General features: G+C 46.5%; 9 protein-coding genes across 9 annotated transcripts; 3 read left to right on the forward strand and 6 right to left on the reverse strand.

Annotated features, from left to right (window-relative positions):
• Positions 1 to 1024: 1024 nt before the first annotated feature.
• Positions 1025 to 1741, forward strand: P153DRAFT_402534 (uncharacterized protein; the record flags this gene model as incomplete). Its single annotated transcript, XM_033671969.1, has 1 exon — positions 1025 to 1741. The coding sequence occupies one exon, from the start codon at positions 1025 to 1027 to the stop codon at positions 1739 to 1741; it is 717 nt and encodes a 238-aa protein (XP_033529127.1).
• A 66-nt stretch (positions 1742 to 1807) lies between these two features.
• Positions 1808 to 3022, reverse strand: P153DRAFT_329385 (Clavaminate synthase-like protein; the record flags this gene model as incomplete). Its single annotated transcript, XM_033665387.1, has 3 exons — positions 2621 to 3022; positions 2252 to 2549; positions 1808 to 2187 (listed from the first exon to the last, which is right to left on the reverse strand). The coding sequence occupies exons 1-3, from the start codon at positions 2945 to 2947 to the stop codon at positions 1808 to 1810; spliced, it is 1005 nt and encodes a 334-aa protein (XP_033529128.1). The 5' UTR covers positions 2948 to 3022.
• A 253-nt stretch (positions 3023 to 3275) lies between these two features.
• On the reverse strand, positions 3276 to 4724 carry P153DRAFT_419363 (dehydrogenase with different specificitie). The gene is made up of 3 exons (XM_033672183.1): positions 4628 to 4724; positions 4326 to 4565; positions 3276 to 4267 (listed from the first exon to the last, which is right to left on the reverse strand). The coding sequence occupies exons 1-3, from the start codon at positions 4683 to 4685 to the stop codon at positions 3729 to 3731; spliced, it is 837 nt and encodes a 278-aa protein (XP_033529129.1). The 5' UTR covers positions 4686 to 4724; the 3' UTR covers positions 3276 to 3728.
• A 448-nt stretch (positions 4725 to 5172) lies between these two features.
• P153DRAFT_279880 (YCII-related domain-containing protein) lies at positions 5173 to 5508 on the forward strand (the record flags this gene model as incomplete). Its single annotated transcript, XM_033663046.1, has 1 exon — positions 5173 to 5508. The coding sequence occupies one exon, from the start codon at positions 5173 to 5175 to the stop codon at positions 5506 to 5508; it is 336 nt and encodes a 111-aa protein (XP_033529130.1).
• Positions 5509 to 6226: 718 nt separating this feature from the next.
• P153DRAFT_278880 (monocarboxylate permease-like protein-like protein) lies at positions 6227 to 7090 on the reverse strand (the record flags this gene model as incomplete). Its single annotated transcript, XM_033662984.1, has 1 exon — positions 6227 to 7090. One exon carries the CDS (start codon positions 7088 to 7090, stop codon positions 6227 to 6229), a length of 864 nt encoding a protein of 287 aa, XP_033529131.1.
• On the reverse strand, positions 6969 to 7778 carry P153DRAFT_362485 (uncharacterized protein). The gene has a single exon (XM_033667144.1). The coding sequence runs from the start codon at positions 7598 to 7600 to the stop codon at positions 7181 to 7183; it is 420 nt and encodes a 139-aa protein (XP_033529132.1). The 5' UTR covers positions 7601 to 7778; the 3' UTR covers positions 6969 to 7180.
• Positions 7779 to 8725: 947 nt separating this feature from the next.
• P153DRAFT_362486 (FAD/NAD(P)-binding domain-containing protein) lies at positions 8726 to 10255 on the reverse strand. The gene is made up of 3 exons (XM_033667145.1): positions 9843 to 10255; positions 9436 to 9765; positions 8726 to 9371 (listed from the first exon to the last, which is right to left on the reverse strand). Exons 1-3 carry the CDS (start codon positions 10027 to 10029, stop codon positions 8740 to 8742), a joined length of 1149 nt encoding a protein of 382 aa, XP_033529133.1. The 5' UTR covers positions 10030 to 10255; the 3' UTR covers positions 8726 to 8739.
• A 291-nt stretch (positions 10256 to 10546) lies between these two features.
• P153DRAFT_392066 (putative polyketide synthase) lies at positions 10547 to 18914 on the forward strand (the record flags this gene model as incomplete). The annotated part of the gene is made up of 3 exons (XM_033671120.1): positions 10547 to 11293; positions 11348 to 17325; positions 17561 to 18914. The coding sequence occupies exons 1-3, from the start codon at positions 10628 to 10630 to the stop codon at positions 18912 to 18914; spliced, it is 7998 nt and encodes a 2665-aa protein (XP_033529134.1). The 5' UTR covers positions 10547 to 10627.
• A 294-nt stretch (positions 18915 to 19208) lies between these two features.
• On the reverse strand, positions 19209 to 21196 carry P153DRAFT_362488 (glycoside hydrolase family 64 protein). The gene has a single exon (XM_033667146.1). It carries the CDS (start codon positions 20717 to 20719, stop codon positions 19406 to 19408), a length of 1314 nt encoding a protein of 437 aa, XP_033529135.1. The 5' UTR covers positions 20720 to 21196; the 3' UTR covers positions 19209 to 19405.
• Between the last annotated feature and the right edge of the window lie 6119 nt (positions 21197 to 27315).

Consider the following 27315-nt stretch of genomic DNA (forward strand, 5'->3'; position numbering starts at 1 on the left):
CGACAGAATTAATATTGATGTAGACCTGGATCGTACAGTGATCTCGAACACCTATGAAATATCAAACAAATATACGGTATACGGATATACAAGGTCTGAGTTCATGGTAATCAAAGTGATAGATCTTCTACTATGTCTTCCTCATATTCCCGAGTCCTCGCTCACATCGTAATACAAACTGTACCATGCCATTCACTCGGCTTATCGCCGTGCCATGTCCAAACTTCCGTACCTCTGTCTTTCCCCTCATGCGCGTTGCCTCCGTGGGCTGTACACATGCCTCTCTTCCACCGCCACTGATGTTCAACTCCAGTATCAGGACAGTTGCCCGCGTCGCAAGGCTTTTCTTCTACAAACCTGCACTTACGACCGTTCCTCTCACATAATAAGAAGCCGTAATGGTACCGTGTGCACATCTTGTGTAATTTTGTGGTATGTTGTACCAAAGTTGATGTTTTTGATTATTGAGGTGCAAGAGAGCAGTTCAGCGAGGAAAGTGCAAAAGTATGGCTTAAGAAGTAGAACATTTGAACTTGAATGTACTATTAGAGAGTTGACAATCTGAGTGACAAGTCATTTCTTCAATTTTCTAGATGAAGCTGGAATCTTCATCACGAATATAACATTCCCTTCCACCTTTCTCATCCGCCCAGGAGACTCTATGTTTCCATTCACTCACATTCTGGGCTAGTGGAAATTGTAGATATGATAGTGCCATGTAAACGTACATGTTAGCCAAATTCGCAAGGGCTACAGTCAGACTTGGTCAGTATAATCGCAGGATTTGATTTGTAGAACGAGCGGAGTGGAAATTTGGGTGGTCGCATGTGCCACTTTTTAATTCATGACGTTGTTGAGCTCGCAGTTTGCTTTGATACACGGCGAGCATCAAAGCCCACTTCCCATCTCACCATCGATGATGGAAAACTACCTGCTCATTCTCCCTGGTGAGCTTTGAAACAGAACATGCAAGTTTGCTCTCGCCGAGCCGCTAGGCCTGGTGTACAGTCAGGATACTTGCGGTATGGGCTACTTCTGTCTCGAAGAAGACCAAACGCTGGAGGATGAGATGCTTGTGTCAGATGACATGGAAAAGCGCAACGTTGGAGTAAGATATCCTGACTATACCCTCGCTAATCAGCTCCAATTCGTCAATCGCGAATTGCATACCGTAACCAAGGGTCTTGGTTTGAGATACAACTTGATCATCATCCGCAACCACCGGGAACTTGACAAGAGCGTTTTGCGACGGTTCTTGAAATTCATCGAGCTTTCTACGATCGAACACAGAAATCTGACCACTATCATTCTGAAGGACCGCGGCGCAAGGGAACGGGAATGGGTGCCAAACCTCGAATCAGCATGCAAATTCTGCAAACGCAACCCTCACATTTTTATCAAGTTACACCAGGATAAAACTCGTCCAGATGAAGTCGGCCTTGTCCTATATGTAACATTCATAAAGCACGTTTACTGGCGAGATCCTTCGTTCTATGCGAGAATTACAGAAGACTCTATGCTACAACAAGAGCTCCAGACAGGAAATCAAACAGCCCTTGCTATCGTACCAGCTCTTCCACAAAGCCTTCGGATGTTCCCTGCTGAGAAATCTTTCGACGAAACAGCATTTCGCTATGCATGCTGCGAAGATTTAGACGAGGGATGGATTATTGGCACTATTGGTGGTGGTATCGACACTTGGATCCTGTTGATCAGGGAGTGGTATAAGAATGGGTTTTGAGAAAGTAGTGCAGGGCTTGTATTTTTGCGTCATGATGGACTACAATACAAATTCTTTTACTGATCTCTAAGGACTCACTACCTGGCGTTTGAGCAAATTGCCCGTTTCTCCCATAGTCTCAATCAGTCGCTGCTGTATCTGCTCACCTACCACCGTTTCCACGCCAGAGCCGTCCAGTGCCTTCACATTGAGCTTCAGGTTTCCATTCAGGAAGAACGCAACGCTGTGGCGGTGCTTGTCTCGATTAGTCAACACGCGATGGCGAGCGCTGCGGTAATAACCTCCCGTGTACATCTGCATCATATCGCCCATATTGATGACGAAGCCTTCCCGAACCACAGGCACAGGCACCCACGTCTCCAACGGCGGGTAGAACACCTCAAGACCTGAAGTGCCTGCCTCCTGAAGTAGGATTGACACAAATCCAAAATCGGTGTGATCGGCCACTGAAGACAGTATAAGCACATACACATATAACAAGACTACTTTGGGAACACTCTGAAGACTCACCTCCAAATTGGCGGGAGTTATGGACCTCGATGGGTCCGTAGTGAAGATATCTCATTGGAATGGACGGCTCGTTGAGAAGCGGGTCAAAAACATTTGACGGGCATTTCCAGTCTTTCGGAAGACCAAGAGCCAGGATGTCAAGAATTTCTTTTACAAGCCCCAACATCCTCTTTTGATAGTCCATTACACGGCCTTGGAACTTCTCCTCATGCATGTTGGAGGGCCACTGGTTTGGTCCAGTAGAGAAGGAGCCGTAGTCGGGGTCGTTTTCACTGACCTCCCGCCCTACCATGAAAGTCTAGAACATCTCGTTGTTAACCTTTTCGAATGATGAAACATGTATTATGTTTGACCGTAGGAAGGACTCACCTCTTTGGTGTCAGGCAACAGACCATCATGATGGGTCTGGATACCGGGAGGCTCGTAGCCTCTGAATGAGCGACCAACAGACTTTTTGATGGAAACCTCCATCTTCTTGTCCTCGGGTAAGGCGAAGAATAACTTGTTGCATTCAAGAGCATCTCGTAGGGCATCTTGCGGTATGCCGTGGCCGACGAGGTTGAAGAAGCCATATGTATGGCAAGCATTACTCATACTCTCGACAACAGCCTGGCGCGCCTCCTCCGAAGCCGTCGGCGACAGCAACGCGCTAATGTCGATAGTTGGTAGCGCCGCTTCTTCGTTGATGCTACCCATGTTGACTGAATGTATGCTATTCTTTGGACGATCAGACAAACAAAATGAACACGGTCTATCACAGGTTTGACTTCGCCAGTGAGTGGAACAGCTTTATACAATCACAACGAGGTAGTACTCGGCTTCTTCTTCAAAGAAGTCAGACCACCCGGTGTAAGAGGAATGATGACCCTATTCCGCCAACACCTGTGATGTCACTGTAACTTTCCTAAAGCATCATCTGAATTTCGTCTGCATGTATTATTCGGTTCTCACGGCTCTGAGTATCTTACGTCTCGGGCCAAAATCTTTCAGAACCGTCACTTCGCGAACTTTCTTCGGACAATTTCATTGTATGCCCGGCGTTTATTTTACTATTAAAACTTCACGACCTATTTCCCTAACATCTGTTCAAATTCCTTGTTTATCATGTTTACGCCCGAAAAAGAAATCGATAAATAGAGCACAATAGTAGATAAATCCATCTGCAACACAGTGTAAACACTATATTTTAACTTATTTTCAAACAATAACGATCAGTAAAAGAATGGCACTTGACATCTTGATCCAACAAAACAGTATTAGCAAATCGAACTAGAAACGTAGATTAGCTCGTTTAGGAGACAATATTTGACGAAAGCACCGCGGCACAAGGCTGTCGATATTTTATGCTATTCAACACAAGGCTACCATGGAAGGGTTTGATGCTGGCCCATTTCGCTGAAACCTTCGGAAAACGCATCTGAGGCTTTGATTTCTTGAGAACCTTATAGCTCCATGCCTTGTTCAATGCGATCTTTTTCTACCAGGGCTGCACCATATCATATCTCAGTGTCTTGATGGGCCAAGACTTCTCGTCTAGCTTGCCTTCGACAACGTCGGCACAGTATTCGCCTCCAATAGCCGGATCGAGTGCGCCCATAGCGCCCTTATCTCTTCGTTCAGACGTAGCACGATCATCGCCCAGACCCGTATTGAGAAAGCCCGGCGAAATGTTGAATACCTTGACGCCATCGTTGTACAAGAGCCGTGCCCATTCTGTCGCCAGCAAGTTTAGCCCGCTCTTACTCGACCGATAGGCCAGATATGGCGCATACGGTTTCGGCCACCCGGCTGGCGCGAGCGCGTAACGCGGACTAGAGCCGCTGGCATTCTCAGTAGCAGAAGCTAAACCACTGGTGATGAAGAGCAGACGGGGCGAGTGAGTTTTCGAAGCCAATAACAGCGGTGCGAAAGCCTCGGTGAAGAGATGTGTGCTAGATACATTGACATCCCAGGTCTGACTCCAAGCCTCCCGCTTAGTAAGACGGCCGGAGGATACAGCTGTTTCGAAGTCGGCGCCTAAAGTAGTGTTAAGTCGCCGCAGAGATGGTCAGGAAAATGCAAAAAGTGGACGTACCAGCGTTATTGACCAAGATATCGATGTAGCCAAGAGTCTTTTGGACTCGCTCCAACGCCTCGGCAATCGATTCGTCTGAAGATATGTCAATCGAAAGTGGCTCCGCCGTAGAAGCACTGTGAGGTGAAAGCTTCTGCAGTTCTTTTATAGCATCATCTGCACGACTGAATTGACCGCGACATCCGATGAGAATGTGATACTGTTCTGGACGTGCGAAAAGAGCTTTAGCAATCTCAAATCCTACCAACAAAGTTCATGATCAGCCGAGTTTACGAGTAGATGGCCGGGTAATGTTGTTGTACCTAGGCCAGTATTGGCGCCTGTAATGAGCACGATAGTTTTGGATCCAACATTCGTCATGGTCGAGACTGGTGTGTTGAGGATACAATGAACTGATAATCTAACACAATGTGAGCATGATCTCTACAGGACTGAAGTTTTCTACCTTTCTGTTTTTCTCGCAAAGAATGGGCTCACAATAATTCTAATCGCTGAGTTTATGAGTGGAGTATGCAACTACGAAATCACATGAAATAGTTGCCATCCGGAATTCTCCGGCAATGCGCCGGAAATGGTTTACTACCCCACTTTTCGGCCTATTGTCTGCTCCGCGCCGGCGGAGCTGGAAATGGTAGCCTCCGACCCAGGCCAGGGCTTCATGTCTCAACTACTAAGTATTGGGTCTTGTTTGAAATGTTTAAGGTCAACTCTTGTCGCTGTCACTTACAGTTCCATCAGTCGAACTTTCGGTCAACCATCCTCAGAAACCCATACCTGCGCCTGATCGAGCGCAGTGAAACTATTTCGTATCTTTTCCACCTCCCCTGACCAACCATTTACTCGCAAGATGGCTTTCGAACCCAACTGGCTGATCCAAATCCCGGATCAATCCAACCCTAACGCCCTGCGAGCTCGCCAGGAGAATGTGATTGCGCACATGGCCCACAACAAGCCGCGTATAGACGCGGGGCATATCGTCATGACAGGTCCGATGGTTGCATCGCACTCCAAGAGCACCGGAGAGCCCGCTGTTTTGAAGGGAAGCGTCATGGTATGGAAGGCAGACAGCGAGGCTGATATCCGCGCCCAGTTGAGCGAAGATCCGTTTGCGGCAGGTGGGGTATGGGATCTCGATCAGGCTACGATCGTGCCATTCTTGTGCGCTATGAGGAAGCAGCTGTAAATGGGCTCGCTGGAGAGGTCGTTGTGAAGTTTTGGCACTTGAAATTGAATGAAGAGGAGGAGAATAGGAACTTGATTTTGATCGCGACATTGTACATGTGTTATCAAACACGATCCTGGTAGACTACAAATACGCTTGGTTCCAGCGGTTCGAGGTCGTGAATGTAACGAGCAATATCGCAATATACAATTACTGTGAGGAGACCACTTCCAGAAGCCGAACTCGATAAGTAGGGTAGTATGAAGCATCAAGAAGCTTATTGGAAAGAATAGTACGCGTATGAACTTGGAGAAGGGTCTCACAGAAGGTCGATAGCTATGCGTGAAAGACTTAAGCAAAGCTAACGCGTAGTCAAGTCAGATTAGCATTTAGAAGGAATATTTTGTGGGTAGCATACAATCTTCCAAATGGCAGAGGGCTTCGCGAGTTAGCCAGTAGTATGGGGTTCATCGATTGTACTGTGTTCTCGGTGATCATATGCAGACTGTTCGGGACAAAAATTGTAGGACTATTGATCTTGTCAACCCCTCTGTTGAGGTATAGACTTCGAGTTGATCATTTCGATGCGTACGGCTAAGCGTAAAGTGCTAGAACCTCCCAAGGAGTCTGCATTAATTACCACTTGTAGAAACTCTGTATGGACGGATAGTATTCTATGTGTAAGCTCCCCCGAACATGGCAAATGGAGTGTTTAGAGCTACTTCCCACCAACCCATCGCTAAGCCTTGACTACCAGCTTGGATCCAGCTAGGAGGAAACGAACTACACAATAGAGGAGCCCAGACGCAATTGCAGCCACTCCCCCGAAGATCCATAGTCCCGTAAAATCCAGCGCCCCGGTCGGGCTTGAACTTGGACTGAGTACTCGCCCAGCGCCAGGGCCTCCAACAAGCATCCCAAAACCGATGACACCGAATCCCATTCCAACCCGTGTGCCAAGCATACTTTTGTCCTTTGTTAAACGGGGGAAGCAAGTACCAGGAATAGCTACAAATACCCCGCTGAAAAAGCCCAAGAGTACGGTCAAAGTAACCATCGCGCCGACTTGCCCGGCACGGAGAGGGACGAGGCAAAACATTAGAACGCCTGTAATCATAGCACAGGGTGCTATAACGTTGAACGGACCAATTCTATCGGAAAGAAAGTTCGGCGCAATGCGACCAAACACAGATGCGGCGTTGTACAATGGGACTATATAGAAGGCGAAGTCCTCGTCAGTGATTCTCTGGGTCAGAGCAAACGAGGAGAGATAAAACAGCGCAATGGTCAAGCCGATGAAGCCGATCAACGTAGCAAGTATGAAGATGATAAATGGCTGGTCGGTAAAGGCAGAACGGTCGATGAGCGCCCGGGCTACCCTCGTAGTGGGTCTGACGCGTTCCTTCATCAAAAAGACAGGAACCAGTAGCATACCGAACGCCATGAAGCCAAGCACTCGAGTCGTCCAGCTAAAGCCAATCTTGTACATCAAGCTCTTTATCACAATAGGATAGATGACCCCGCCCATGGAGGAGCCAGAAGACGCGATACCCGTAGCAAGGCCCAACCTCGCACTAAAGTAAGTTGGGAGGATCGAAATCATAGGTGTAAAGAGGCACCCTTCGGCGATCCCAATAAGGAATCCCTGAGCCAGAACGACTTGCCAGAATTCCTTGCACTAGACGACAATCCATCAGCAAGTTTCACCCAAATGACGGACAGACCAAGTTACCAGACTAAGCATCATGTACCCCAGAGCCACACCGACACTGCCTGTGACAATGAGACCCTTGAACCCGCCACGGTCATAGATTGGGCCCGCGACGAGACCCGTAACCTGCAGGCAGAAAGCCTGAATCGAGCCGATCCATGCGATATTGGACGACGACTGATTGAACAACACGCCGCTTTCGTAGTAGGTCTGGAACACGCCAAAGGTGTTCATGGCGCCCCAAGTGTTGAAGAATAGAATCCAGGCACCCAAGACTTGCAGCCAGGCTACGAGCCCTCCATCTGGCTGGTTGGCATATGCCGAGCTTGTGAGCGGGGGTGATGGTTGGTCTCTATGCGTATAGCCTGGTAGAGGGTTGCCGTTTGGTTTTGATCGCGTCATCTTGGGTTTCGTTCCCTTTGGTATCCGTACTCCAAACTACAATTCGTTGAGTGCAGCGTCTTTAGAAGCAAAATCGAGGAGGAGAAAGCGAAGATAAAAAACATAAACCCAGCGAACAGATCAAGACCTGACATCAAGAGACCAAAGCGTGGATTTGCGCATTCAGTAGTCTAGCCTGAACTTGTCTACAATGAATGCTACAAAGAATACACCGAAATCTACCATTGTACTTAACCTAATGCTCCTACCCACGAGGGTCTACTACATAAACCACTTCATAACACCCAGGTCCCTCTGAGCCCAATCTGCTAGCATAACTCTTATTCGACCCTCGATCCACCGATACTTTCCTTCACGCATCATGCATCATGCACGACAATCCCCGAACCAGGCATCCTATAAATTCTAGCTAGACGACGATCGTCACACTGAGCGCTCGTAAAAGACAGGAAGATATAATCCTGTCTAATACTAAGCCCTGCTTCGACGTTCGCTAGACCTGAATTACATTTTGATATTGTGGCGTCAGGGATAAGTCCGCACCGGTGCATAAATCGGAGACTATTTTCAAGATACTCATAGTTCTCCGCGACTGTTGTACAGAACTAGTTTCACTCGCTTACTCTGATTGAGCCGCTCAAACTGCCGCTTATGCTATGCAAGACTAGTATAATCAATTTGTTCATCCCTGTGTAGTGACATCTAGGAACCTGCCTAATTGCACAGCCACTAGAAGACACGCAGTGACTAACCCGGATATACGACTAGTAAGTTTTTATGCTCTTTCGAAGGGCTGAGTAATCAAACTTCAGATCAGTGGCAATGAGAAAGTGCACAACCACACCCTCCCCCCACAAAAGCAGACCTACAAACTACCCCCCCCCCCCCTCCTCTCAAACTCCTCCACCGTCCGCCTCACCATCTCCGAGCCATCAAACCCCCAAATCTTATACGACCGGTCCCTTATCTCCTCAAAGCACGTCTCAGCCTTGACCCAGCGCGCGGGCTCCGCCCACTCAGCCTGATGGTACAAGTCGCACACGCGACGGCTACTGTTGACGAGCCATTGCGTGCGGGCGCGACGTACGGCGTCGAAAGTCTCGAATGCGGTGTCGAGGGCGTGATGCATGAGTGGCGTGTTAGGATTGCGGGATGTGTGCGTGCGGACCTGGCCCAGGAGAGTGGTGAGGCAGAGTGCATCTTCGACCTTTTCGTTTGGTGGTTGTTAGTGATGTAGCTAGAGATGGTAGTGTGTTATGTAGGGGGTTACTCACACCTAGGCATGCACTAGCGCCGTGGTGCGGACTACTTGCATGTGCAGCATCACCCGCTATGCAGATACGACCTGCATTGTAGCGTGACGCGGGATATTCGCCGTGGTCGAAAAGCGCCCATTTAGAAAGCGTGGCGGGTAGGAGGCCCACGACGCCGAGGACAGTCGGATGCCAGCCACGCAGCGCCGTTTCGACTTCGCTGCGCGTGCCCTCGGCGACCATGGCCGCGGGATCTGGCCAGGGGTTCGGATCGGAGAGGAAAACGACTACGTTCAGCGCGGTGTGGTTGGCGACTGGGTAGTGCGTTAGGTGCGCGCCTGGGCCGACGTGGTGGTGGAAGTTGTGTGCTTTCCACTCTCCGAGTACCTCTACGGCACAGTCCATCGGCGCGAGGCCGCGGTATGCTACTTTATGTGTGTATTGCGGGAACGAGGCCGGGTTGTTGGCGCCAAAGAGATGTTGGCGGACGCGTGACTTGATGCCGTCGCATCCGATGACTGTGTTGTAGTCAGTGAATACACACACGCACTAGCAGCAACAGAGAGGGGTTGACAGCCATACCAGCATCGACCTTGACTGTTGTTCCATCGACAAAGCCCAGTAGTGTTTTCCCGTCTTCTTCCTGCGTCAAAACGTCTAAGCGCTTCTGGAACACAATCACCCCGGGCGGGATATCCTTTGCAAGCTCCTCGAGAAACTGGTCTCGTCGACAGCCGTTGAAACCGCTGCCACCAATCTGAGCCAGTGATTTCTGGTATGAGGGATCGTCGACACTGTGCTGGTTGTATCCGTCTATCCAGCGCAAGTAGTCATCCTCACTGGCCTTGTCAGACACAGACACGGCGCCACAGCGTCTCAGGGCATCGATAATGGCCGGGTCCATCAACTCCACTACTCTAACATGTCAGATACCACATTATAGCTTCTCAAATAACGGCATCAAGTATGTTGTGGGTATTGTTACGCACTGCAGCGACGTGCACATTCCGAAAACGCGATCCCAGCCCCGATCTCTCGGAACCCAGCCGCCTGCTCGTACAAGCGCACCTCGACATTCTGGCGCAGCAAACCAAGCGTGAGAATGACTCCAACAATGCCTCCCCCGACAATAGCAACATGTGGCCCAGATGAAGGCGTGAGGGAGTCGACGGCCATGGTAAGTTAACTGTCGAGCATCAATTTATGACCTACGGGTACAGTGGTGAACTTTGAGCAAGGCCGTAATGAAACGGTCCTCAGATTCCATTACAGGCTTGGTGCTTTTGATGACTGTCATAGAATGTACCTCAATAAGGCTTTCAAAAAAATGAACAAAACTTATGACGCGTATCAGCTGAAAGAGTAGTTGGGACCCACTCGGACGACAATTAGTGGTTTGATCTGGTCCGGAGTTTTTAATTCTCAAGTTTTAGGTCTCTGGGATGATCTGGAAGTGCGCGGCCTGTGAGACTATTGCGTTGTGAATTCCACGGTCAATATATGAATAATAAAAGCCCGAAAATAGTCCGAAACACGGGAACATCCTACCCATTGGATATTACCCGAAAATAGGCAAATGTCAAACGTTAATAGGGTAAGCTGGGTGGGGTTGTGTGATTCGAGTATAGGTTATTGTAGCTCTGGTACATAATGAATACAGAGAGAGACTTGAACGAGAAAACAAGAGGAATTCAACATCCAACTCTGAGTGCACGTCATCAACTTCCATTCGCCTAGAGCAACCGCCAGTCAGTTCAAGCATGCGTACCCAGCGATGAAGATGGCAGACCGAACGACCAACTCCCCTCATGGACAGGCGGAACCCAGCATTTTATTATTTGGATCCCTCGCCCTCTCCTTCGACGACTCTGCGTTAGCGCAGGTTCGTAAATCCGTGGTAGATAACGACAACAATACCTGGCTCGTTGATGTGGTCAGACAGCTCCCGCAGGACTGCGAAAGAATATCGTCGGAACTCCCATCACTCTACAATTCTGGAGCTCTAGCTTGCAAACAGCTGGCCGATCTCCAAGAAGCGTTTCATACCGGCCGTCCCTTGGACACAACGTTTCCACTACCTAATGCTCTTCTCATCCCCCTTGTGGTCATCGACCAATTGACTCAGTATGCTGCCTTTGTTCGTCACTCCAATATCGACAGAGATGGCGGATTGGACGACTGGCCGACGAGCAAAAACGAGACTGAGACGCTGGGCTTGTGCACCGGGATCTTGAGCTCGTTTGCCGTGTCGAGTGCGCATAGCATGAATGAGTTTCGAAGATATGGCGCAGCCGCTGTACGACTAGGCATGCTCGTTGGCTTGGTGGTGGACAGCCAGGACGCAGCATTCGAGGGTGGACGATCGCGCTCACTGAGTGTAGCCTGGAGTGCGGAGAGAGGAGGTGAAGAATTAGAAGAGATTCTGGAAGACTTTGATGAGGTAACGACGTCCCTTGGCAAATGCAATTCCCTCCAAATCTGACACATCTCCCAGGCATATGTCTCCGTCTACTACGACGAGAAACGGAGCACCGTGACAACGCCAGCAGCTTCCCTGCTTGATTTGGTTCGAAGACTCAAAGCCGCAGGACTTGGTGTTACGGAGCTTGGCCTGTATGGAGCCTTCCACTCAGCACGCAACTCGGCCCTTGTCGAGCAGCTCGTTGCTTTTTGCGATTCTCACAGCCAATTCCAGCTTGCGGACGCCACGGCGCTGGAAATGCCTTCGTGGGTAAACGGCATTGACGGAAGCCATGTGAGCCAAGGCGCGCTACACGTGCACGCGCTGCGAAGCATTCTGGAACAACCTCCTCGGTGGTTTGACACCTTCTCCACTGCGCTCAGAGAAAAGGGCGAAAGCGTGTCGGTCCTTTCCTTCGGACCCGAGCGAAGCGTGCCTCTGTCACTGACGTCCCGGTCGAACATACAAGTCGTACACGCCGCAGACGCACGTGATGATGCCAATCGAAAGGGCGGCAAAGCAGACAGGCATTCCGATCGGCTGTGGAGGGAGAGCGACATTGCCGTCGTCGGCATGGCGTGCAAGGTTGCCGGGGCCGACGATGTCGAAGAGTTCTGGGACTTGCTGGTCGAGGGGCAATCGCAGCACCGTGATGTCAGCACCTCGGAGCGTTTCTCCTTTGCCGACACGCCCTTCCGGACGGCGGCGGACAACAAGATGGACCGCACGTGGTTCGCCAACCTGGTGCGTGGTCATGATCAGTTCGACCACCGCTTCTTCAAGAAGAGCGCACGTGAGAGCGCGGCCATGGACCCGCAGCAACGGCAGATCCTGCAGGTGGCATACCAGGCAGCCGCGCAGGGCGGCTACTTTGCGAGAGAGGCGCGAGAGCGTGACGGCAATGTTGGCTGCTTCGTGGGCGTGTGCCTCGGCGACTACGAGTCCAATGTCGGGTGCCACGCCGCCAACGCCTTCACGGCCACGGGGAACCTGCAAGGCTTCATTGCGGGCAAGGTGTCGCACTTCCTGGGTTGGACGGGACCGGCCCTCACAATCGACACGGCATGCAGCTCTTCACTAGTCGCTGTCCACCAAGCGTGTCAGTCCATCCTGTCGGGCGAGTGCAACGCAGCGCTCGCAGGCGGAACACACGTGATGACCTCGGCGGCGTGGTTCCAGAATCTGGCGGCAGGCTCGTTCCTGAGCCCAACCGGCCAGTGCAAGCCCTTTGACGCTGCTGCTGACGGCTACTGTCGCGGTGAGGGCGTCGGCGCCGTCTTGCTGAAGAAGATGAGCCAGGCCGTGGCAGACGGTGACCAGATCCTGGGCGTCATCGCTGCGACGGCGGTGCAGCAGAACCAGAACTGCACGCCCATCTTCGTGCCCAACGTGCCGTCGCTGGCAGACCTCTTCACCACCGTCACCGCCAAGGCCCATGTCAAGCCCTCGCAGATCTCTGTCGTCGAGGCTCATGGCACAGGCACGGCAGTCGGCGACCCGGCCGAGTACGACAGCATCCGCCAGACGCTCGCCGGGCCGAAGCGTACGCCTGACACGCCGTTGATGGTGAGCTCGGTGAAGGGGCTCGTGGGGCATCTCGAGTGCACCTCTGGCATCGTCAGCCTCGTCAAGACGCTGCTGATGCTGAACAAGCGCATGCTGCCGCCCCAGGCTAGCTTCCACGCGCTGAATCCTGCCCTCAACGCGCAGCCCAGCGACCACATGTTCATCCCGCGCCGTCTCCAGCCGTGGGATGTCGACTTTCGCGTAGCCCTCATCAACAACTACGGTGCCTCGGGGTCCAATGCCTCGATGATTGTCATGCAGGCCCCGTCGTTCGCTGCGAAGGAAGCACGACTAGTAGAACACGTGAAGGACTGTCCATACCCCTTCTGGCTTAGCGGCCTCGATGCGCACAGCCTCCGTCGTGGCGCAACAGCCTTGCGACGCTTCCTTGCGCGCTCCACCATCTCTCCCTCTCCCTCTCTTACCAACATTTCCTTCAATCTCGCCCACCAGAGTGACCGCGCCCTAGGGCAGAGCTTCCTCTTCACTGCTGCCTCTGTGACCGAGTTGGACCAGCGCTTGGCCACGCTTGAGAAAGGACATACTTCTCCTTCTGCCACGCCCGAAACTAACCACACAGTCATCTTGTGCTTTGGCGGTCAAATCTCCACCTACATTGGCCTCGACCCTCACATCTACAACAGCGTCGCTCTGCTCCGTAAACACCTTGACAATGTTGACACAGCCCTGCAGTCGCTTGGACGCCCCTCCATTTTCCCCCTCATCTTCCAACGCACCCCCATTGCCGATATTGTCCGGCTGCAAACAACCCTCTTCGCCATTCAGTATGCTTGTGCCCGCGCCTGGATCGACTCGGGCATCCGTCCAGCTGTCCTGGTCGGCCATAGCTTTGGTGAGCTGACGGCCCTCTGTGTTTCCCAAGTCCTTTCTCTACAGGATACGCTGAGAATGATCGTGCGTCGGGCTACCATCGTACAGGATGCGTGGGGCTCTGACAAAGGAGCCATGATGGCCATCGAAGCCGATCGCAATGACGTCGAGCAACTGCTCCTCGATGCCAACAGTCGGCATCCGGACAAGCCTGCCAGTATCGCTTGCTACAATGGGCCAAGGAGCTTCACCCTCGCTGGTTCCACCAGTGCCATCGACGCCGTCGACGCCCGGCTCCGTGAGTTGCCCACTAAGACTGCGAAAAGCAAGAGGTTGAATGTGACGAATGCTTTCCACTCTGCCCTCGTAGATCCGCTTCTTGATCGTCTTGAGCAAGGTGTTCAAGGATTGACTTTCCGCAAGCCAGTCATACCTCTTGAGCGGGCTGTAGAACCTACATCATCCCAGACCAACTTGTCGGCGAGGTCAGTAGCAGACCACATGCGCAATCCTGTCTACTTCCACCATGCTCTAGAGCGCATAGCTAGGCGGCATGCCTCATCTCCTTGCGTTTTCCTCGAGGCTGGCACAAATTCCACAATCACGGCCATGGCTTCCCGTGCCCTCGGAAATTCAAGTGTCAAAGGCACGAGCACGTTCCATGGCCTCAACATGGCCAACTGTGACGATGGCTGGAACAAGCTAACCGACACCACCATGTCTCTCTGGAAAGCCGACATAAACGTGCAGCATTGGGCGCACCATGGGCTGCAGAGGCGCCACCAAGCGGACATCGAGCCGTTACTCCTGCCACCCTACCAGTTTGACCCGAACGCACGACACTGGATGGAGCTGAAGACCTTGCCCAAGGCACTACCAACATCGACAGATGAAGCGGCCAAGAACTTGATTGAGGCGGACAAGCAACCTGAGGAGCTCTTGACTTTCTTTGGCTTCTTGGATGGATCAACCCAGAAGCAGGCACGATTCCAGATCAACACGGCGACTGAAAAATACAAGAATCTCTTGTCAGGGCACTTCACCATCCAGACGGCGCCTATATGTCCTGCAACCATGCAAATATCCTTCGTGATCGAAGCTATTGGTAGTATTCAACCTCAACTCCGGCCCGAGCATGAGCCACAAATACAGGATGTTCAGTACCAGTCACCAGTTTGTGCAAACTCCTCGCGCACAACGTGGATCGAGGTCAACAATGACGTAGCAGGAGGGCTCGAGTGGCGGTTCGAGGTCTTCAGTACTGAGAACCAGAGTAAGTCCCGAATGGTACATACAACAGGTAAAATCATCTTCAGCCATGCCAGTGATGCATCAGTGAAGCGCCAGCTGGTGCATTTTGAACGTTTATTCGGCCATCATCGTGCGGTAGATCTTCTGCAGAGCGCTGAAGTCGACGAGGTACTCGCCAACCGTAACATTTACCGCATCTTTTCTGAGATTGTTGACTACGGTGACGAGTACCGCGGTTTGCAAAAGATGGTTGCTCACGGAAATCAATCGGCTGGTCATGTCATTCGGAAGAATTTGGACTCTGATCAAACACCTCGGTTTGATGCTTACCTTGCTGATACCTTCTGCCAGCTGGGTGGCCTCTGGGTCAATTGCATGACAGATCGGTCTCCCAATGACGTGTATCTTGCCAATGGCATCGACCAATGGATCCGGTCACCTCGCACAGCGGTCCAACCACCGAAAGAGTTCCATGTCTTCGCGACGCATCACCGTCCGTCCGATAAATTGTCTTTGACGGATGTCTTCGTCTTCGATGCTACGGATGGTGCCTTGGTCGAGGTCATCCTTGGCATTGCCTACGTCAAAATTTCCAAGCCATCCATGCAGAAGATGCTCACGCGTCTGACTGGGCCGGAGTGGCTGGCCAAGGTACCGACTGAGTCGACGATGCTTGAGCCTATCAGTGCGCCTAAATCATCTAGTAGGCTGGAGAAAGTCAATCTACCTTCAGCCGCACTTCAGGTCCCAACACTACCGCCACCACCAGCCAACTCAGTTGTAGAGCCCAAAATGCCCAACTCAAACGACCGGTCGCTTCAAGACGACCTGACAATGAGAGTGAAGGCCGTGATTGCGGATCTGTCAGGCCTGGAAGTCACCGAGATCGGGGATGACAGCGATCTGGCAGACTTGGGCATTGATTCACTAGCCGGCATGGAGATGGTGCATGAGATCGAAACCGCCCTGCATGTCACACTCCCGGCGAACGAAATCCTCACCGTCGTCAACATGCGCGATCTAATGAAAGTCGTGGCTGGAGCGCTAGGCGTAGACATGGATGCAAACGAGGATGACTCTGACAACTACATTCCCAGTACCACAACTTCCTTAGATGGAGCCGGGGCCACTACCAATACGACGACCCCATCACCAGAGTCGGACGTAGAAAAAGATGAACTTGAAGCTTCCGAATCGAGTGGTCTCAAACTCTCTCATACAATCGTTATGGAGGCCTTCAATGAGACAAAGAAATTGACGGACGAATGCATCGCCGATGTGGGGCAAGCACATTATGTGTCTGAAGTGCTGCCGCTGCAGAACGAGTTGGCGGTGCTGCTGACGTTCGAAGCCTTCGAAGCACTTGGAGCTGGATTCCACCATGCGCGATTGGGCGAGCGACTCCCACGCATACCATATGGCAAAGAGCACGACCACTTTGTGAACTACCTATACGATATGCTCGAGACCGAAACGCAGATCATCAAGCTGGATGGAGACGCCATTACCCGGACAGCAATGCCCCTCCCTCAGCGGAGCAGCGCGGAAGTGTACGAGGAACTGCTTCGACGCTTCCCAGACCAGCACTCAGCGGACAAACTGACGTATCACGCGGGCGTCAACCTGAGACAGGTGCTCTCGGGCGAGACAACCGGCGTGAAGCTCATCTTTGGTAGCAGTGAAGGACGGGAGCTCGTTAGTGCCTTTTACGGCGAGTGGCCGTTGAATCAAGTGCTGTACACGCAAATGGAAGACTTTTTCACGCGGCTCACAGCGAAACTTCGAGCCAGCCAAGACGTCATAAGCGACAGCAAACCGCTCCGTATCTTGGAGATGGGGGCTGGCACCGGTGGCACAACACGGCGCATCGTGCCGTTGCTAGCCCAACTACAGGTCCCAATCGAATACACCTTCACCGACCTGGCGCCATCTTTTGTGGCGGCGGCGCGCAAGAAATGGGGCAAGCTGTACCCGTGGATGAGGTTCCGGGCTCACGACATCGAAAAAGCGCCAGAAGACGATTTGGTAGGCACTCAACACTTTGTTCTTGCGAGCAACGCGATCCACGCGACGCATTCTCTTTGTGAGAGCACGAGGAACGTGCGCAAATTCCTGCGTCCTGACGGCTTCCTTCTCATGGGCGAGATGACACGCACGCCCTATTGGGTCGATATCATCTTTGGGCTTTTTGAGGGCTGGTGGATGTTCGATGACGGTCGGACGCACGCCTTGACCCATGAGTCGAGGTGGGAGACTGATCTGCAGGCTGTGGACTATGGTCGCGTGGACTGGACTGAGGGCGCGAGGCCGGAGAGCGAGATTGAGAAGTTGATACTGGCTGCTGCTGCTAGCTCGACAAAATTGTAGGTACATTTGAGTTTTCGAATATTGAATCACAATCCCCTTTCTTTATATCGAGTTTGCACTGCGTGTTTGTTTTCCCTTTCCTCCGACCAAATCCCATGGTCTTATCCACAGAAGAGTTCAATTGCCCCTCGGGATAAACGAATGGTTCTGCCGATAGTTATGTGCTTCGATCTGACACTTCCCTCGCTTCATCTTCATTTCATCGTTGATCAAGTTCTGACAGTTTTCCAGAGCAGGGCCCGGGAGCGTACACCCAGTGCAGAACGCAACCCCAGTAAGCTACCGGCTCAAGAAGAGCAACTCGATCGATTGCGCGAAGCGTGAAGAGCTAGTCGCGAAATACGTCCGTGACTTGACGCAGGGCTTTGGAGAGAACCTCCAGCCACACTGGCCTTCTACCAACAGCAAATCTCCCTACAACCCCCAAGCCAAATGGATTCTGATAACAGGTGCCACGGGTGGTCTAGGCGCGCACTTGGTCGCCGAAGCGGCGATGCGGCCAGACGTCGAGCGCGTCGTGTGTCTCAACCGTCGAAGCAAGCAGGATCCGCTCGAACGGCAGAACCAAGCCCTACGCAAGAAGGGCGTCGAGCTGGCCCCCGAAGCCCTGGCAAAGTTACTTGTCTACGAAACCGATCTCTCCCAGCCCACCAATCTCGGTCTATCCGACGAGCAATACGCCTCGCTCGTTGAGAACGTAACGCACATCGTCCACAACGCGTGGCTCATGCACTCGAAATGGACAGTCAAGCGTTTCGAACCCCAGCTCCGCATCATGGCGCACATGCTCTCCCTCGCGCAGGCCATCTCCCTCCACCGCCCACGCAGCGACCTAGTAACCTTCCTATTCATCTCCTCCATCGCAACCGTCGGCGCACACCCCCTCCTAACCAACTCCCCCGTCGTCCCCGAACAGCGCGTCCCCATCGCCAGCGTACTCCCCACCGGCTACGGCGACGCAAAGTATATCTGCGAGCGCATGCTCGACGCCACATTGCACCAGCACACCGACCGCTTCCGCGCAGCCACCATCCGCCTCGGCCAGATCGCCGGCAGCGCCACAAACGCGCACTGGAACCCCATGGAGCACGTGCCCTTTATGATAAAGTCGTCGCAGACGCTGCGCGCCCTACCCGATCTCCCAGGCTCACTGGGCTGGACGCCCGCCGACGCCATCGCCCGCTCGCTGCTCGACATCTGCGCACAACCCCACGCCGTGGCCCTACACCCCATCTACCACATCGACAACCCCGTGCGCCAACCCTGGGCAGATGTGATCGCCGTGCTGGCCGACGCACTGCATATCCCGCAAGACACTACGGGGATCATCCCGCTGCACGAGTGGCTGCGCCGTGTGCGCGAGTGGCCGCGCGCAGAGGACAACGCGCCCGATGGGGCGAATCCGGCGCATTTGCTCGTTGACTTTTTGGAGGATAATTTCGTGCGGATGAGCTGTGGTGGGCTTTTGATGGGCACGGCGAAGGCTAGGGCGCATTCGGAGACGCTGGCTGGTGTTGGGCCGGTGGGGGAGGGACTGGTTAGGGCGTTTGTTGCGGGGTGGAGGGAGGGCGGGTTTTTGGCTTAGAGGTGAATCTTTGTGGTGTGGTGAGGGGGTGGGGGGATTAGCTTTTGGACGCGGGGTGAGAGGCGGAGGGGATAGAGGTTGGGAGTTATGTTCGTTGAGCTTGTGGGTCTGGATGGGCAATAGTACCTTGGTTTCTTGTTATAAATGGCGAGGAATTGCTTTTGACGGGCATTATCTAGTGAGGTCGATATATCGCACGGTGAAAACTTGGAGGCCGTCGATAAACACTCGCTCTGACCTCACATAAGCTTTACTCAAGCCTCACCATTTACTAGCCCACGCCAAAGCGAACCGAACCGAGAAAATGAGTTTACGCGTAGACTACTATCTTGAGACTAGTATCCGATCAAACTATATATATGTAACCACTCGTCTATGTACATGTGGCTATGCCACATCCTCAACCTTTCCAAACACCAGGCAAACAAAACCAGCACAACGAAAAAGGGTATTGCAAATTTGACCACCCCCCAACTCGCATCTACTTAGCGCTAGTTTCCACCAACGGCAATAGTAAACAACTGCGGGCTTCCATCGAACAGCGTGCCAGCAACATCCTGTCCACCATTCGGCACCACATCGTCGTACGGAAACGCATACCCCCTCCCATCTTTCTGCACCTGATGCACCACCCTAGAGTAGTGGTTAGTGGTCCCTTTATCCAGATAGTACATCGATGGGTTGCTTCCGTTCGGGAACTGATTGCCAGGCGTGTTCAACAAGGTGCTACGATTGAAAGCCGCTGCCAGTCTCGGAATGACAGCATTGCGCGCCTGGTTTGATCCAGTGGCGAATGGGCCAGTGCTGCAACTGAATATGTCTTGTGCCGAAGGCATTCCAAAATTTCCAGCCTGACCAAGCTGGAGTTCGTTGTTAACGACGCGACCGGTGAGATTTCCGGCTGCGGCCTGTGTGTTGATGGTGAGGTCTTCGTTACGGTACTTGTTCCAGACTGCCTGAGTGTATGCGTCCCAGTAGTTTCCCCATGCGTTCGCGTTGCCGACGAGGAGGTTGTTGGGACTGAGAACGCGTAGTGCCTGCCCGTTGTTCTGGTAGACAAGCTTGTCCCAAGGTCGGCCGTCGGTTTGCGCTTGGGCGCGCAGCTCGTTGACTACGGTTTGCAGACCATTCGCGTTCATGCCGGGCACTGTTTGCGTTTTGCCTTGCGTGTTAGTTAGGCTGAGCGCGATGGGAATGCTGACGAAATCCACGTAGGAAATGTTGGCGAAGAGCTGGGCATCGTTGTAGGTGAATTCGGTGAATGTCCAATTGATGTTGAAATTAGGGTCGGATGGGTTTGATACGCTAGGCTCCACGACCGCAGGTCCAGGGTTGAGCAGAAAGGTCAACTTCGCGTCGATGCTGAACCATATACGTCCACCGGCGATCTTTGGAATAAAGACATTGACTGTATTTCCTGGTGCGCCGAGTGGAATTGCGACATCAGCTTGTAGTTGCGATTGAATCTTCGAGGGTGAATCAGGATAATAAACGCTGCCGTTGGACTGAATGAAAAGCGGCTTATTGTTGTTGTTGATTCCAAGACCAGTGATATATGCGTAGGCGTTGCTCGAGCTTGACTTGTTCTGCAATGCTACCTGCAAAGTGCCTGGCGCCGCTTGAGCGAGGACTTGCTGATTGTTGGCTGGAGCTGCAGCGCGCACCTCGTGCTGGACGGGCGCCGGAGCCGGAGCAGAAGCCGGAGCTGGAGCTGGGGCAGAAGCTGAAGCCGAGCTGTTTCCTCCTTGTTTGCTCTGCTGATAGCTTTGCCGGCGCTTGTTGATGAACTTCCTGAATGATTTCATGTTGATATACGGATGATGCAGAACTTTGCAGAAGGGATGATATGTACAAATGTCAAGGTATATACAGAGAAGAGGTAATATAGACAATGCAATGAGTAAGGAATGCTTGAGACAGACGAATGCACAAGAAATTCCGGGCTATACCGCGTCGAGATTTTTATACAAAATGTTGAAGACGCCATCGGTCTTGGAAACATATCAAATGTCAGGGTCCAGCTGATGTCACATATGCGCTGGTATTTGCTAGGGCTGTAAACCGGCTGCCGGCTGTATTTTAGTGGGTCGGTCATTTAACAGCCGTGCCCAATCAACGATTAGGACGCTGCACCATCATCATTCGGCTCCTTCGACGTCTTTTGATCTTGGAACCACGCGCTCGGGACTCGTGTCGTTTACTGAGAGGATGCGGAAGGTGTGTCCTGGTTGAGGTGTTGGCACGAGACGCGTGGTTTGAATGTAGGAATAAGCAAGTAGAGTGTCAGCGGTTCAACCCAAGCCACGCAATCTTACGTACAGGTAAAGAAAACCCATGCTGAAAAATTACAGGGTTTGGAATATGAAGGAATGTAGACAGAGCTAACGCGTGTTCTTCAGGTCACACTATGTGTGTGCTACGAAAGATCGAAGTAGAGAAATACGAGACTGAAGCCACAAACTATCCGGCAGTCTGGATGTAGGGAGCGTAGAGGTCAGTGGTCAGGAAAGATTACGCGTCAGAAGTGATAAGAAAAATGTAAAGTCAACTCCCACGAATGGTGACAACGTGCTTATCGTCCGTCAACCTGGTATCATACTGACAGGCTGTGTCTTTCTCTTAGTCTTACTTCACTTATACGTCACCGACCAATAGGGATTTTTCCCGTGCTGCAGATCTGAAACGACCTGTGTTGTTTGTTCCTGCAGTGGACAGCCACTTCTCGTCGGGACGTCGCTTGTTGAGATCGCTGCCAAGGGTTGAACACTCTTCTGTACCAGTCGGCGTTCTCTAAGCTGAAGCCCGCGTGGCTTGTTGTTTTCCTCGGTAGGTGGGAATCAATCCAAGACAGACACTGATGGGTGTCTCGTAAATTCGAAATCAACGAACTCTGGGATAGTATGAGTTCATCCCATCAAGAGTACGAGTGTTCCTGTCCAACTTCAGTGCCCACCAACAATGCGATGTGAACCTGGGCATGCGCTGCCTTGGAGGCTTCGAGTATGACGCAAGGATATAGCTGCCTCTCAAGTCAGTCGTGATGGGCGCGGTACTTCTTAGCAATCTCCACGAAAGTTGATTATCCACACGAATCCTGGAGAACGATATCGAGCTTGGCCATACACTGCGCGCAGGCGGCAGGCGCAGTCCCTCATATGTGACCAAAGTTCGTTAAGGAGTGGGGAATAGGAAAAGCCCATCTGGATATAATCTGCTGTGGTTCGATGACATCGCTTTTATCGCGTTTAAGCATTGAGGTAAGGTGTAGAAAGAGAGATGTTCGATGGAGAAGTCCCTAGTTCGGTGACGTCATGCCTCGGTTAGCTGCTGGCCTAGCAGGAAGCAGGCCATGTGACCAAGGGTGCGCTAAGACATAGCATGCTAAGGTATTAATACGCGCGCTTAGGTAAGAGCTAAGATAAGCAAATTAATATAAATTAATTATTAATTAATTCTTAATTAATTTTAATAAACTATATTATAATAATATTATACTAACTCTATACTTACCTACCTATAGCTACTATAGCTGCTAACTACTTATACACTATCTTAGATAGAAATATAAGTAACTTAAATTAATTATAAATTAATTATTAATTAATTATAGTAAAACTATAAAGACTATTACGCTCTACTAACTCTTTCTATAGGTATTAGTCTATTTATACTTAATATTAATAATAACTTTATTATCTATATTAGTAAGGTTTACTACTATATAGATATTAAAGGTAGTTATTTCTATAGTATATAATTAATTAATAATTAATTAATAATAAATTCTAATTATTATATAGTGTTACTTCTTTAAGTATAGTAACCTTATTAACTATATACGCTGTGTAAGGAGCTAACTCTAAGAGTAGTTACTAGTATAAATTAGATAAATTTACTAAGAATCTATAGTACTAGTTTTTCTTTACTTATAGTCCTTCTAGTAGCGTACTAGCTATTTCTAGTAGGTATTAGTAGTTAGGGTAGCTAAGCTCTAAGGCTTTACTTACTAAGGTTCTACTAGGTCTAGCCTATTATATAAGCCTCCTTTTAGTAAAAAATTTTATATTTTAACTTTACTATAATATAATACGTTAACTTACCTCTATATATAATTTTTATTATAGCTATACTAACTTTACTTACCTTAACTTCTATTTTACCTACTACTATAATAGTAGGTTTACTTAAGAAGCTTATATTATTTTCTAAGTTTTTTTCTATAGCTACTAGCTCTTTAAAGAAGTTTTTAGTAAGAAAGTAGACTTATTTTACTACTAAGAGTAATAAGAAGGCCTTACCTTTACTTATAAGTTTATTTAGTCTATTAAATCTACTCTTTTCTTTACTAACTTCTTATTTTATTAGTTTTATACCTTACTACTTACTTATTTATTACTACTAGTATTATCTCTACCTTTACTTCTACCTCTATTACTAAGAGCTACTAGCCTCTCTAGCTACCTATTTACTTAGGTTATACCTACTATCTTCTAAAAGATAGAGAGACTTATATTTTTAAAAAGAGTAAGTAGTTCTATAATTACTACTCTTAAAAGTAGTATACTACTTATTATAAGATAAGTAATATTTACCTTTACTTAGGTACTACTAGTTAACTTTTAAGTAAGTTTCTAATTAGCTTAAGGCTAAAGTTATCTTTTTCTATAGTTTCTTTACTATTTTTTCTAGTAATATATCTATAAAGTTTATTACTTTATACTTTAATAAGTTAGGTCTTAGGCTTATTAAGGCTTAGTAAGAAACTAAGAAGAAGTCTATTAGTTAGCCTAAGTATTAGGATAATAACTTTAGTAATACTATTACTAAGTTACTTTTTTATACTATTATAATTAAGCTTAGTAATATTTAGGCTATACTTAATTATTAAAGTAAAGCTATTTTAGTTTTAGTAAGTTTTCTTTCTAGTTTTACTACTTTTCTAGCTAATTTTTATACTTTTCTAGGCTAAGACTACTAAAGGTTAGACTAAGTATTTTATTAATATTATTACTAAGCTTATTTCTCTTTCTTCTAAGCCTTAAGAGCTACTTATTTATAAAAATAATAGTAGTACTAGTAATTAGAATACTTTTAAGAATAATACTACTATTAGTAGTAAAGATAAGGTAATATAGTAGTAGTTTTTTAGGTTTTTCCTTTAGTATTTTAGTAAATACTTAGTATAGTATAGTATTTTAGGCCTATAGTACTCTATTAGTAATACTCTAGCTACTTATAGGTAGTTAATTTTATACTTATTAACTAATTTTCTCTTTTTTTTTTTTTAGTAATATTTTAATTTTCTTAACTATCTATATTCTTAGCTCTAGTAAAAGTATTTATTAGTAAACTACTAGTAGTTTCTTATAGTACTTATTACTAAAAATATTACTTCTTCTACCTTTACTCTACTATTACTAGAAGCTCTAGTATTATTATAGTTTATAAGGAGAACCCTTTTAGAAATTTTTTAGTAATTTACTAGTATTATTTTATTTTTCTTTAAAGAAGGCTAACTAGCTATTTAGTACTTTAGCTTCTTTAAGGTTTTTTACTAGTTCTTATAAAGTTATAGTATAGTTTTTTTATTTAACTAGGTATTATTTCTTATACTCTTTACTATATTATTTCTACTTTTTACTTATAATTTCTTTAATTTTTTAGTAGTTTTCTAGTTCTCTATTAATATTTTCTAATATACTCTTAAGTTAGTAATTATTAGTATCTTATTCTACTAGAGAGTTTCTAGAGTATAGCTATAGCCTATTTATATAAAATACTAAGTAAATACCTAAAGAAGTATTTAATTTTATAGTATAAAGAAAGATTACTTTCTTTTTCTAAAACTTTATATTTTTTTAGTCTAGTTTCTTACTTAGCCTACTATTAAAAAAGTATTTTTTATACTATAGCTATACTTAGTTTTCCTCTTATAGTTATAGTACTTCTTATTAATAGTAGTTAGCCTAGATTTCTTAAAGTTATTAGGCTTTTACTATTCTTACTTATATATAATCTAGTATTTTTATAAATTTTATAGTAAGTATTTTAGCTAACTTTTTTAGATTATTAGGCCTTTAATATTATTACTAAATTACCTATTTTATATCTTCTTATACTATATCTATATTATATCTATATTATAAAAAGAATAGGCTAATACTAGTAAATACTATATTCTTTTCTTTAATAGTAATTTAAGTAGTAAAATATATTAGTACCTAGTTATCTTATTTCTAATTAATATAGGCCTGTAAGTAGAATTTTATAGTACTATTTATCTTTTTAGTAGTACTGTTAGTTTCTAGATAGTAGCTAGTAAATACTTAATAGGTAATACTTAATTTTTTATAGAAGGTTTTCTAAAAATCTTTAATAAACTAGCTACTATAGTTAGATATAATAGTATCTAGGAGTTAATAGTAGGCTACTACTCTTTTTATAAAAGCTTTTATTACTATTTAAATATTTAGATCTTTTAATAAAATAAGTATTATATCTTTATTTAGCCTATTTATAACTACTATAAGGTACTAGTACTTATTACTTATAAGTAAATTAATAATAAAGTCTATTAAAATTTTCTTTTATACTTTATTTAGAAGAAGAAGTAGTTTTAGTAGTTCTTTTTTTAGTTTCCTTTAAGGCTTAGTTCTTTTATATATATTATAGTTTTAGATAAATTACCTTATTATAAATAATATTTTTAGAAAGAAGTAGTTATAAGCTAGAATTATATAGGTATTTTTATAGCCTAGATAGCCTACAGCTAAAGATTTATAGGTTTCTAAAATAATTTTAGTATATAGTTTTTTTAAATCTAGTACCTATTTTTACTTTTAGTAGTATAGAAACTTTTTTTTATTAATAGTATACTTTACTAATAAGACTTTTAAGTTTAAGTTTAGAAGGAACTTTTTCTAACTTATTTTTATAGCCTCTTTTACTTTTCTATATATTAGGTTATTTTTAGCTATAACTTCTTATATTCTTTTAAGCTCCTTTAAGCTGTTATAGGCTAGAGTAGAGTTAGTAGTAATTCTTATAAGTATACTATTAAGTTCTAGTAAAGAGTTATTATCTACTAGAAGTATATTATTAGGTTTCTAAGGCTATAGACTTTATATTTAGTAGTAGAATAAAATATCTACCTTTTTCTTTTCTTTAAGTTAGAGTTAGCTTCTTATATATAGCTATAAAAGCTAAAATTTTCTTATCTTTATATACTTATTATTTTAGCTTATTAGTAGATTCTCTTCTTTTTAGAAAAGTATATTAGCTCTTTTATTAACTTTCCTTAGATAGTATATAAAGGTTAAATTAAATTAGCTAAGTATATTTAACTAGCGTATATACCTTTTAAATAGCAGCCTTATAGTATAAAAATACTTTAGGTTTTTATAATTTATAATAATAGTAAACTTTAGAACTTACTAGAGTTTAGTACTTTATTACTTAATATACTTTATAATAGCTAACAGCTTTTTATTATATATAGTATAGTTTACCTTAGCTACTATATTCTTTACTAAGTAGTATACTACTATATAGAGTAGCCTATTTTTTTTAAACTATAAAAGAACTCTACTAGTTACTTACTTAAAGGTATTATATTCTATTACTATTTTTAAGTCTAGGTTAAAGTTAGCTAATACTAGCTTAGAAATAAAGGTACTTTTAAGTTTAAAAAATATTATTTTCTAGAGTTCCTTTTATTAAAATACTACTCTTTTTCTAGTAAGTTTAGTTAGTAAGGTAATAATTTCTAAGAATTCCTTAATAAACTATTAGTAGAAGTTAGTAAATTCTATAAAACTTTAAATACCTTTAATACTTTTTAGCTATTTCTAAGTATAAATTACTACTATCTTTTCTAGGTTTATTTAAATACTATTACCTACCTCTATTATAAACTCTAGGTACTTAGTCTTCTTAATACTAAAGTTATATTTATTAATATCTAGTTATAAGCCTACTACCTTAAGTTTCTAAATAATTATTTTAACCTAGTATTTATAATCCTTCTATAATCTATCTAAGTAGATAAGTATATTATTTATATAGGCTAAGTAGTATATATCTAAGTCTTTCTAAAGTACTTAATTAATATATTATTAGAATTTACTAGAAGTATTAGTAAGGCTAAATAAAGTAACTAGCTATTTATATAGCCTAAATTAGGTATAGAATACTATTTTCTATTTATCTCCCTCTACTATATATATCTAGTAGAAGGCTTAGATAATATCTACCTTTATAAACTATTTTACTTTAGTAATTTAGAATAGTATCTTATAAATAAGTAGAAAGAAATATCTATTTTTATATATAATAGTATTTAAAGCTTAGTAGTTTATATAGAATTATAGCTCTTGTTATAGGTATTTCTATCTAAGCTCCT

This window comes from Dothidotthia symphoricarpi (genome assembly GCF_010015815.1).
Source record: "Dothidotthia symphoricarpi CBS 119687 unplaced genomic scaffold P153scaffold_1, whole genome shotgun sequence".
Taxonomy (NCBI): Eukaryota; Fungi; Ascomycota; class Dothideomycetes; order Pleosporales; family Dothidotthiaceae; genus Dothidotthia; species Dothidotthia symphoricarpi.

What these genes read in the sequence shown, in the direction of transcription:
- P153DRAFT_362485 (XM_033667144.1), bottom strand. Translation starts at nt 7,600, where the DNA reads ATGACGCGATCAAAACCAAACGGCAACCCTCTACCAGGCTATACGCAT.
- P153DRAFT_362486 (XM_033667145.1), bottom strand. Translation starts at nt 10,029, where the DNA reads ATGGCCGTCGACTCCCTCACGCCTTCATCTGGGCCACATGTTGCTATT. An exon ending in GGAATGTGCACGTCGCTGCA is followed by an intron (nt 9,766 to 9,842) that starts GTGCGTAACAAT and finishes ATGTTAGAGTAG; the next exon opens with TGGAGTTGATGGACCCGGCC. An exon ending in AACAGTCAAGGTCGATGCTG is followed by an intron (nt 9,372 to 9,435) that starts GTATGGCTGTCA and finishes ACTACAACACAG; the next exon opens with TCATCGGATGCGACGGCATC.
- P153DRAFT_362488 (XM_033667146.1), bottom strand. Translation starts at nt 20,719, where the DNA reads ATGAAATCATTCAGGAAGTTCATCAACAAGCGCCGGCAAAGCTATCAG.
- P153DRAFT_419363 (XM_033672183.1), bottom strand. Translation starts at nt 4,685, where the DNA reads ATGACGAATGTTGGATCCAAAACTATCGTGCTCATTACAGGCGCCAAT. An exon ending in AGGCGCCAATACTGGCCTAG is followed by an intron (nt 4,566 to 4,627) that starts GTACAACAACAT and finishes CTTTGTTGGTAG; the next exon opens with GATTTGAGATTGCTAAAGCT. An exon ending in TATCTTGGTCAATAACGCTG is followed by an intron (nt 4,268 to 4,325) that starts GTACGTCCACTT and finishes ACACTACTTTAG; the next exon opens with GCGCCGACTTCGAAACAGCT.